General features: G+C 32.6%; 2 protein-coding genes across 2 annotated transcripts; one reads left to right on the top strand and one right to left on the bottom strand.

Moving 5' to 3' along the window:
* The first annotated feature begins 1327 nt into the window (after positions 1-1327).
* Positions 1328-3900, top strand: LOC108984941 (psbP domain-containing protein 3, chloroplastic). Its single transcript, XM_018957051.2, has 9 exons — positions 1328-1595; positions 1693-1802; positions 1880-1945; positions 2468-2548; positions 2630-2712; positions 2800-2875; positions 3068-3186; positions 3296-3340; positions 3735-3900. The coding sequence occupies exons 1-9, from the start codon at positions 1369-1371 to the stop codon at positions 3759-3761; spliced, it is 834 nt and encodes a 277-aa protein (XP_018812596.1). The 5' UTR covers positions 1328-1368; the 3' UTR covers positions 3762-3900.
* Positions 3901-4492: 592 nt separating this feature from the next.
* Positions 4493-8639, bottom strand: LOC108984949 (SWI/SNF complex subunit SWI3B). The gene is made up of 6 exons (XM_018957060.2): positions 8230-8639; positions 7671-8101; positions 6517-6924; positions 5711-5849; positions 5147-5274; positions 4493-4920 (listed from the first exon to the last, which is right to left on the bottom strand). Exons 1-6 carry the CDS (start codon positions 8540-8542, stop codon positions 4735-4737), a joined length of 1605 nt encoding a protein of 534 aa, XP_018812605.2. The 5' UTR covers positions 8543-8639; the 3' UTR covers positions 4493-4734.
* Between the last annotated feature and the right edge of the window lie 3560 nt (positions 8640-12199).

Raw genomic sequence — 12199 nt, 5'->3', positions numbered from 1 at the left:
TTTGAGACATGAGTAATGGATAAGTCATTATTTGTTAGAAAAATAATTTGTACCATTCTACTTATGCAAGCAAGCAAGCCAGCCTCTGCACTCATTCTGTAAAATGTTGATAAATCTATAATTTATATAAAAATATATATATTTATTAATAATATATCTTACTTTTTTTTTCAATAAAAATGTGTAGAGTTTGCATATTTTAAAATAGTATATAGCATTAGTCTTATTTGTTTTGTCAGAAAATGCCCACAATGACATGGCAGGATAATTTAAAGAAAAAATTTACTTTTACTACTTGGCTTCGTTTGGATGACAAATATCTATCAACTAATCTCAACTCATTATTACAATTTTTTCAAATCCCAACATAAAATATAATAAACAATTCAACTTTTTCAAATTTTAAAATAATAATAATATTAAAAAATAATATTCTAACAATATTTTATCATCTCAACTCAACTCAACTCAACTCACTTTAACATCCAAACGCAACCTTATTCTTACCGTCTAGAGTTACTATTATTATTTTTTAATTTTTTACTTAATAATTAAATAAGTATTTTTTAATAATATCATAATTTTTTATTTTTTTAAAAAAATTAAAAAATATATAAAAAAAAAATTAAAAAAATAATAATATAACTAACGATACTCTAGGAGCTCCGTGGCCGTGGCTGTAGAGCCACCCTAATTCAAATTTCAGTATATAATTTATAAATATTCAACTTGTCACCAAAAGGGGAAAAAAGTCTTATCTACATTTTTACCATTTTGTTTTTATTTTGTTTAACAACTAGTGTTGGGGTCTTTTCTATTTTATTTAGTAAAACTACTTGCAGCTAAATAGGTCAAGCAAGTAAAAAGCATGCTTGCATATAAAAAAAAATTAAGAGTATTTTTACTAATTTTTATAGAAGTGATTTTTTATATCTTATTTTTTTGTTCTTGTAAAAGTAATGGGATTTTTCTAATGAAAAAAATGAAATTGTTTATGGAAAATGAAAAGTATTTTGGGTAGATTTTTAAGCTGCGTTTAGATTGAGTTGAGATAATAAAATATTTTTAAAATATTATTTTTTAATATTATTATTATTTTAAAATTTAAAAAAATTAGAATTATTTATTATATTTTATTTTAAAATATAAAAAAATTATAACAATAAATTAGAGATGGGTTTAAAAAACAAACGAAGCGTTGAAACTTGAAAGTGGAAGGACAATGAAATCTTTTTAGGTCTGAAATAAAAAGAAATAATAATATTAATATATCCAAATAAAGAGATCCATACAAAATTAAAACAAAATAGCCAATAAGAAAAGGAAAAAGAAAAAAGAGAAGTGCCAACAGAAGCCCATCTAAAAGGCATGGCGTCTGTTTTCTCACAACATTCTTTGCCCCTGCGACCTTCCATCTCCCACTGGACAGCTTCATCGTACAAGAAAGATCCACGAAATCCGAACCCTGTTACTAATTTACTTGTTCTGGTACGAGGCAGAGCTTCTGAGGTTCCTAATTCGGTTTCTTCAGGCACAAAACATAATGTGCTTTGTTGCAAGAACAGTGAAGAACAACATCAAAACCAAGAGCCATGGTAAAAAAAATAAAAACTTGTTTCTTATTCAAACCATGTTTTTTTTGTCATCTCACTGGGTTTTAATTTTGTCTGTATTTATGTTTGTTTTTCTTAGTTTTCGGGTTCAAGAACGATGCGGTGCTAAAAGAAGAGAGTTTGTGCTTCAGACAACAGTTACTGCATTTTCTTTTCCAGCGATCATTTCGCATGCATTGACTGAGAGCGGTAAAGTTCCTTTCTTTCTCTTAAGTCTCTACCTGATACTAAATTGTTATTCAAGTTCAATCTAATATGGGTTTCAGATGTACCGGAGAATTTTCGCGTTTTTACGGACGATGTGAACAAGTTCAAGATACTGATTCCCCAAGGTGAATTTGTCACTGTTAATTGAGCTAAGAATATTATAAGTTTGAATAATGATTGCTGCTGATATTGCTTGAATAATACTTTGTGTTTTCTTTGTTCTCAAGGTATATGCTAACCTCTATCATTGGCCCGGGTCTCCCTCTCACGTGTATCATTTTAGTCAAGTGATTGCATTCTTCAATTTCTCTCTCATGGAGACAATGATCGAGCGGACATCGCTCCAAATGATAATTATGCTTGGATATGTCAAAATATAAATAGACCAGGAGAATATCAAGTCAAAGATGTGAGGGATTAAAATATAAATAGACCAAAAGTTTAAGTTTTGGATATGTCAAGGGCCCACAAGGCTCACAAAAGTTTATCTCCTTCACAGATTATGGTTTGATGATACAATTGTAGTTTTTATCAGATTTATGTGAGAAAAATGCTGCTACAAATTATACTTGTGGTAAAATTGTTTTATCGTTAAGGCAATAAGAGCAAATTTTAGCATATTGGTGGATGGAATATTGGTTATGCAGATTGGCAAGTAGGTGCAGGAGAGCCTAATGGTTTTAAATCAATTACTGCTTTCTACCCGGAGGAGACCTCCAATTCAAATGGTATACACGAGAGTTTCCTGATGGATCCATCATTCAGAATTTTATCCCTCTATATTGTAATTGCTTTATGGGTTGCTGCAGTCAGCGTCGTAATTACGGGTCTTGGAGCAGATTTTACCCAGATGGAATCTTTGGGCAAAGTCGATGCTTTTGCTGAGACTCTGGTGGGATTTCACATGATCTAATTTACTGAAGTAGAAAGCTTGTGCAGCTCATTTGCCAACTTTTACAGCCTAAATGTGTTTTAACAGGTTAATGGATTGGATAGAAGCTGGCAAAGGCCTCCAGGTGTGGCTGCAAAACTCATAGACTGTAAAGCTGCAAATGGTAATTGTTAATCCTTTTGCAGCCAGAGGTGGATTTCCATCCTGCAATTTATATGTATCATCATTACTCTTCTACACTTGGTTAATGGTCGATCGACATTCGACAACATCTAGACACAATTGTGCACACATACTACACATCATTGCTTACATTAATGTAGTGATTTTATTTCTTAATCTCATTCAAAAACAGGTATATATTACATTGAATATTCACTACAAAATCCTGGCGAAAGTCGGAGACATTTGTTTACAGCTATTGGGATGGCATCCAATGGCTGGTACAACAGACTATACACTGTGACAGGACAGGTAGATCTGGATACATTGTAGTTTTTGTTTCTATGGAGCTGGCGGTAAAGAACACAGGGCACACTCAACAGTCAACACCAAGTACTGATATTTCAATATTTTTCTGCAGTTCTTGGAGGAAGAAACAGAGAAATACAGCTCCACAATTGAGAAGGTGAAGTAATGTAGGCCTATAGCTCCCAATACATCACATTGTTTCCTGTTTTTACTTTGTAGGTTTAAGGCTTTTGTTCTTGAAAAGAAAGCCTGTATCGTGGCCCAGCAATGCTGGATGTCGCTCAGGGAAACTTAGATCAAGCCATCCCAAAGTATTTGGGAGCATTTCTGAAAGTTTTGGCATACCATAACCAAATTTTTTCCTAATGTTCAACGGAATTTTTGTTGAAGCTTTTGGAATGACGAACCGCTTCGGAGATAAGATGAAACTGTTGTCAAATATTAGTTGCATAAGGTCTAAGCATTTAGACTCTGTGGGCAGAGACATCATCCGCGAAAGTGGCTTTATTATTAACAACTGAAATGCATCTCTTATTATTTTGGTTTTGCAGGCAGTAGGATCCTTCAGGTTCATTTGAAAAGATATGTGCCAGAACGAACAGTTTTGGTTCTAAGTTCTGGCTCCCTGGCTTTGTATATCAAACATGTCAACACCAAATTATATATATATATATATATATATATATATTTAATTGGTAACAGTGAATGATGTTGACTCAATTTGTATACAAATTGCTATTGGTATGCAAGTGATCCTTGATTTGCAATATTGCATACCTGAAGCAGTAAGACCAGACGAAGAACTCCATCTGCGGTTGGGACCGAACACGAGTAGCGCACACTCGATATAATTCACAAACAACAAAACCTTTTTGGAATTTGATCAAACGAACAGTTAAACTTCCACAAATTTTAGTGCGTAATGAATCCTAGCGGTTGTATCTCAGTAGAAAAATAGTAATATACATATAACTGAAGTGAAGAAAACTGGTTGAAAGTATCATTGTGCCGAATTATTACACAAATAATTAAGGGAAACTCTGAGGTATGGTTAGGTTATACAATCCATCTCTTTATAATAAGCAATTCAATTTTTTAAATTTTAAAATAAAAATAATATTAAAAAATAATATTTTATTTAACTTTTAATTTATCTGTCTAACCAAAAGAGATCCAAGTTTACAAAGAGAATTATAAATAATAATAATAATAATTTATACACTTGGAAAAACAAATATAAAATGATTTATGTAATTCCCCTCTGCACGCAAGACTACCCCTAATCCTAACAAAGGAAGATGCGAAGACAGAAAGCAAACACCTAAGTCCATTTTCATCTCAATGGGCAGTTTATTACACATTTGGGTTTTTGGGTAAACATCTGCCACCCGCACTAAAAATGGACAAGGACAGGGGAAGAGGCTTTGCAACTACTCCAATTAAACTAATTTGATTTTGTAAGTTTGGCAGCTCTATTTCCAAACGAATAGGCAGCTAGAGCCTGGCCGGGGGAAGTAAAAAATGTATACAGACAACACAAATCATGTAACATCAATCTGTTCTTATATTCTTTTGTTCCATTCGTTCATCAGTTTTTGGTGCAGAACTTCTATGAAATAAGAGGGTGAGCTGATCAACAAAGAGCATGTTCTTCATTTGCTCCAACTGTTGCCATTCTTTCTCCATCTGTAGATCTAGCTCCTCAAAATGAACAAGCTTATCTTGTATCTCTTTCATCTGCATAAACACATAATTTTTAACATATTGGAAAAATTAGGTACAGGAACATAAAAACAAGAAGAGCAATGATAGGTACAACTCATACACATCTAGCATTTAAAATAATTTTTTTTACTTTAATTCAAACACATTATCTGACAATCAATAGTTCAAAACTAAAAATAATAATTATTTTTTAAAGCTAGTTGTGTATAAACAAACAACAATCTAGAAGCATACAAACCTGCAGAGTAATCCCAGAAACCACTCTCTCCACATTTAGCTCTTCGTTCTGAAGTTGTGAATTTGCTTCTACATAAGCTCCTTCTGATGCATTCCGTGCGGCATCACCATTAGATGCAACATCAGCTTCTACAGTACAAATAAGCCATTAATCTTCTGAATGTTGGTTGGTCTTAGCATTGGGATATTCCCCAACTTGGGTTCCCAGTAACACTTACTTCACGATATTTGGCTCAATACATACACCAAAGGAAACAGGTGCCTCAAAAATTTCGTAATCCTTAGAGAACCCCAACACCTTGAATGTTGCTATATAGTGCATACTAGTAAAAACCAGAACATAATTCCAAATGACCAGTCGACTTATTTCACAAATCACTTGGCTAACACCTTTTGAACACCAAATGAAACCCTTAAAAAACACCAATTGGAAAATGGTCTACTTCATGTCAATTACAAAGGAAACACACTAACATATATTATGACCAATCCAACTCCTATGCAGCCAGATAAGTAAATTCAATTAAAAAATGCTGAGACAAGTTCTGAAAAGAATCACTTATACCTTGCAATTCTGTATTCCTGGCAAGGGTACCAAGATGCTCTCTACTTGCTCCATGGTCCACCTGCAAGAGACTCCTAACTGCCGCACGAGCAGCAGCTTCTGCAATGTCCACACCCGCCAAAGTTGACAGAAATGCAGCCTGATATATGTTCCAAGTATAAATATCAAAACTGACCCTTACAAGAACATTGGTCAAAAAGAAGGAAAGAAAGCATTCTACTGCAAAACTCATTTACTTGGATAAGCACAAGTAACATTCAATAAGTTAACATCAATATAAATGTTTATGTCTCTCCAAGGAGGCTTGAGAGATGATTCTGAATCTTTGATTAAACCCTCTACTTGTATTGATTGACTCAATATCAACAGATAACCATAAACTAAAGAAAATCACTCATTCAAAAAGCCATCATCTCAATCCATCTGATGAAGTAAGGGATCATCCATCTAGACTTCAGGACATAATACTAACATAGGTAGACTAGAAGTGAACCCCAGGTGCACCCATGCCATGCTGCAGATAAGTGTCATAATGAAAACCTTATCGTTGTTAATTGTTAGAGAACTTTCATGAGAAAAAACCTATAGCAGAATGACCCAACTAAGGAAATGTCCTCAGGGACAAGACTTTGCTTCAATGCTCATGGAAAAAGTTACCCTCGTTATGGGTGCTAGCATCCACGTGACCCAAATTGCTAATCCTCAGGTCCTGTTTATTTGAGTTGTAACCAAGTCTTTGAAAGAATAACCCCATACCCAAGGCTGAACTTCTAGAAAACCTCATATCAATTTTTTAACTAATGTACCTGAGCCATAATTGGGTTGCTTGCATCTGCAAGGGGTGTGAGACGCGTTCTTTTATTGTTGCATGAAGCACCAGAACTTTCTAATGCACATTCAGTAACTTGATCCTTCACTGGATTGTACTTGTTGTCAACATCCCCAGAGTCCGGATATTTAAGATATTCCTCCCCAAAAGGAAGCTTAATGAACTGATTGACACATTCCTTCTCACTTCTGCCACCAACATGTTTTGCAACTCTCTTCCAGTCATCACCATAATGCATTATAGCTTCCAGAAGATGCAAAGTTTCTTTTTCCGACCAATCTGCCTTCATATCTTCACTGATCTCAACCCGTCTGAAATCTGAGGAGTTGACACCAACCCGGTAGTTCCCACGAACATAGCATCTTGCACAAAGAGTCAGGTCATACTGCTCAACAAAGGGATATTTTAGGATCAGCAAACTTGGTACCATTCCATGAAACAGTTAAAAGGGGGGAAAACCACTTAAAAACAGAACAATATTAGTGAACAGATACATAACAAATCTGACTGAACAGAAAGGAACGGTAAAGATCAGTAGCAAGCAGGATCTCGTGCATCCACAACTTTATGATTTGCATCAACTAGGGTCACCGTATTCTTGCAACATCATGGCCCAACCTTACACTACAAGCCACATATGACAATGATCTATATTTTATGCTGTTCTGAACCCTTTTGTTGGGAGGGGAGGGGGGGGGAACAAGATCTCTTAGGTTGCACCTAAAGTGGCCGGAGGCTGTAGTAAGGAATCATCAGACACAATTAAGCATACTTAATATGCATGTAGGTATACACCAACTATCAGCGACAAATCTACCGTAATTAGAATCAATATTCAGTTTAGAAAAATCTAATCACTAGTAGTGGTTCATTTGTAAACAATGACTTATGAACCTCCACCAAGAAATCAACAACCTTCACACTTCTCGAGTACCCTACCTCACCAAGAAAGGAACAAACTTAGGTCAATTACAGATGCATTACGAGTACCCAACGATTGATTGAGATCCAACTCCTCCTAGATAAAGCTTTTACCGTCTATGTATGAAATTCGCAACGATAAGCACATTAGTGATTGAAAGCAGAACACTTTCTCATTGCTAGTAAATTAAAAGCTGCACACATACTCACCTTATCACAAGCAAAGCAAGCAATACTGCAAACGAGCTTGCACCCACTGCACACCACCTTGGAACTCTCTCTATTGGGACCTGCCGCGGAAGAGTCGAGGGGCGCACCACTGCCGCCGCCGCTTTTGGATTCGGACTTGGTCTCCTTGTCGTCCCACCTGAGCGGCTTGTTGTGCGCGGAGGGGGAGTAGTTGACCAGACCCCAAGCCTCAAGGAAATCAAAGACCCTCCGAATTGAGCCCACGTCGCCGACCAGCGTCTTCCTGGCGTCCGTGAAGGTGAGCTTCCTTAAGGGGTTCTCCCTGAACTGCTTGACGATGGAGTTTCTGTAGTACATGTAAACCCCAGGGTTCTTGGAGCGAGAGAGAGAGTCGAAGAACTCCGGGAGGAACCGGACCTCGCAGTCGTGGATTTTTTGCCATGAAAACCAACCTGAGATCCGATAATTAGCCAGAACCAAATAAAAATCAACCTAATCATACAAGACATTCACAAGGCGAAAACTCTCTTAGCTTTTTTTTTCTTTTTTTTTTTTTGCGTTGGGCAAGGTGGGGACTTACGGGAGTAGCTGGGAACGTGAACGACGCCGGCATCGGAGGATTTCGGAGGCAGTGGATCAGGAGGCTTCGAAGAGGTGGTGGTGGTGGTAGCAGGAGGGGTTTCTCGGGAGATGGTAGTTGTGGGGGTTGGGGTTGGGGTTGGGGTTGGGGTTGGGGTTGGGGTGGTGGGCGTCTCGGGCTTAACAGGCGGCGTAGTGGCTGCGGTGGTGAAGTGGGTTTGGGAGGAAAGGGCAGGTTTGTATGGAGTTCCATCGGAGGGGCCGAGGGGGTCTTTCGGTGGTGAAATGGCCGCCATTGTCTTAGCCTCTGCCATCACAGAGAGAGAGCGAGGGGGTTTTCAACTGGGCAAAGAAACGGACCTTGGAAATTGGAATTGGGATCCATGGGTTAGATCTGTACGGCAATTGGCTCAGCCACCGACCTCTTCTGAATTAGCCAATATCTAACTAAGAGCATTCACTAAATTCATCTTTAAAATTTAGTCAATATCATATTTTTTTAAATTTATCTATTCTATTTAAATTTAATCCCCACATTAAATTATTTATTTACTCTGTATATAATAATAAATATTATTAATTTAATAATTTTTTTATTTAATTTATTTTTATCACATTTTATATGTCTACCAATTAAATATTAATAATAATTATATTCTAATTAAATTAATATTAAAAAATCATATTTTCAAAAGTCATTTAATACTAATAAAAAATATTTGATTAAACTCATTTAAAATTATATCTAAATTTTTTAATTAAAAATCAAATAATATTTTTATTTGGAGTGAGAAACTAATATTTTAATATTTGTTCAGAGTGATAAATTAGTATTTTAATATTTGGTGAATCAATTGTGGTTCTCCATATTTGGCCAACCACTGTAACAAAAGTCTAAATTATTTTAGATTTGCCCAATTCAATGTGGAATATTTTTGACATCAATTATGCAAATTTTAACCAACTTCCTCATTTGGCCAAGCTAATGAGGATGCTCTAAGTGAACTAATTTACGAATACGAGTTAAATAATTTGAATTAAGATTTTATTGAATTTTGAAAAATGAGAATAAAATATTATAAAATTAAAATATTATTAAAATATAATTTTTATTTCAGGATTTAAAAAAGTTGAATTTATTTTTATATTTTATATATAAACTATAAAAAGTTGTAACGATTAGATAAAAAAATATAATCAGATGGTTTTAACGCATCTCATCTCATCTCAACATTCAAATGCAAACACTTTTTAATTTCAAATTTTTAATTTTTTTTTCTAATCATTACAATTTTTCAAAACTTTCAAATAAAATATAAAAAATAATTTAATTTTTTCAAATCTTAAAACAAAATAATATTATAAAATTATTTTTATTTTATAATATTTTTATTTAACTCTTCCTCTCTAATTTTCTAAAACTTTATAAAACATCTTAACTCAAACTATTTCACTAATATTCACAAATTATCGTACTATTACTCACATATTTCTTATCTTATCTATGTAACCAAACAAGACCTTAACAAATTAGGTATTTGTTTAATATTTATATATTTCTTCAACCTTCCATCTTAAAATAATATAAATCTTAGATAAACTTAAAACTTATATAAAATTTATATTAGGGTTGCCCCACTGCCCCCAACCCTTGCTCCGCCTACTTACATATATTTTATATAAATATATATGTTAATAATTTTAATGTTTTACCATATATAAATATAGTAATATGTATTAAGTATAATTTTTACTTAATACTTTGTGCAAGTTATAGTGTGTCATAGTGTGATATTTATATAGGAAATTAAGGTAATACAAGTGTCTCATTTAAGCAATGTGATATACATACTATGACAAGGCAAAACAAGAATCTCACATTGCTTAAGTGAGACACCTGTATTGCCTTGTTCTCTCCCTATATAAAGGTCACACTATCTCATACTATAACTTGTACAAAATATGCACTATAAAATTTGAAAAATATGTTATTTGTTTTTAAATTATGATCATATTTACAAGTTTAAATTTACAATTTGGGTAAAAAAAAATATTTTTGGTTACTTTTGATCCTAAGAATAATTTTTTAGCCCAATAAACCATAAGTACTATTGGAGTGGGCGGGGGTGGGGCGAATGAGGAGTCTACCCCAACCCCCTAGCATCAGGGTGGGAGACCCTACCCTCGCATCCCAATGGTGGGGTGTGACCCCGCCCATGCGTGGGCGGGTAGCACCCCTAATTTATATACATATCACAAAATGGTCAAATGCTTTTGTTTTTTTAGCGCTGATTTTGATAATGAGATTAAATGAGATGAGATAAAATGATTTGAATAAAATATTATTTTTTAATATTATTATTATTTTAAATTTTGAAAAAGTTATATTGTTTATTATATTTTACATGAAAAATTGATAAATTTATAATTATGAGATGAGATAAGATGAGTTGAGTGTTTCTACATTCAAACAGGGCCTTAATAATCTTTGAATTTCCGTCGTTGAACTCATTTATCAGTATATAATGATAAGGTGAGTATTGAAATAGCTTCACATTCATATTATGTTATAGTTTGGCTCTCTTAGGGATCAAACGATTCAAACCTCAAAGATCAACTTAAGCATCATTTAGATAATAAAAGTATTTCATCTCATTTTATCTAATCATTAAAATTTTTTTAAATTCATACATAAAATATAATAAACAATTCAATTGTTTCAAATATCAAAATAATAATAATATTAAAAAATAATATTCTAACCATATTTTATTCAACTTTTAACTTTCATTTCAATTTATTTTATCTCAACTTACTATTCAAACAGAACCTTAAACTTATGTAGAAGAATCTATATTTAAATACAGAATTCAAATTAAAGAACATGAATCAAGCATATATCTCTTCGCACCAAGTGAAGGCCACAACTGTAATCTGATAAAAATAACTATTATGTAGTTTAACATACGCGAAACTCTCCTCGAACACAATAGGCATTATAATTTAAAAGTTTGTATAAATAACTATAATATATTTTGTATTAAAAGAGTTATAAGCATCTTTTGAACAATAAAAATTTTATTATCAAGTTGATATATAGAATACATTTAATAAAATGCTTACACAATATAATTTAATTTGAAATATATATTTTAAATTTAAATATTACAAATCAAAATTTTCTATTCAAGTAATATAAATAGTGTACTTCACATATTGATTTAAGAATCAAATAACTCTGTTTATAAAAAATAAAAAAATAAAATAACTCCAATTTTAAAAGAGTAATTTTACATATAACCTTGAAGTACGTAAACGCCGCATAATTACTTTGAAAAAGAGTAGGATTTATTATTAAAAAATTAATTTTTTTCATGTAGGTCTCATATTTTATTCATTTTTTTAAATGATCACGTTTGTACAATTCATAATTGTAAATATATTTTCTTATTTGAAAAATACATTTTCTTTTGTAAAAATGGAGTATAGAATTTTTTTATATATATATGAAATTTTAATAGAGAAATAATAGTTATAGTCGTGAGTACGAAAGTATCATATAATTATTTTGAAAAAAAATAAATAAATACATACCTATATAAAAAAATAATAAATTTTAATTATTTTTAAAGTGATTATATAACATTTACATATTTTATAATTACATATAGTATTACTCATTTCAATAAAGACAAACGTCACGCAATGCCTAAAAAGAAAGAGAATGACTAGAGCAGCCAATCACGTCACAAAATTATCCGTGAGACACCGCAAACAAAATGAACAACAATAAAGCTAGCCTGCCGTCCCAACCAAACCGCTAAGAGTTTAGATTTCAAATTTATCTCAATTTATCTTAATTAATTGTTATAATTTTTGTAAATTCTAACACAAATATAATAAATAATTTAATTTTTTTAAATTTTAAAATAATAATAATATTAAAAAATAATATTCTAATAATATTTTAT

The sequence above is a fragment of the Juglans regia genome, chromosome 11 (assembly GCF_001411555.2).
Source record: "Juglans regia cultivar Chandler chromosome 11, Walnut 2.0, whole genome shotgun sequence".
In the NCBI taxonomy this organism is placed as follows: domain Eukaryota; kingdom Viridiplantae; phylum Streptophyta; class Magnoliopsida; order Fagales; family Juglandaceae; genus Juglans; species Juglans regia.
The sequence above is the reverse complement of the archived record's forward strand: the minus strand, read 5'-3'. Positions and strand labels throughout refer to the sequence as shown.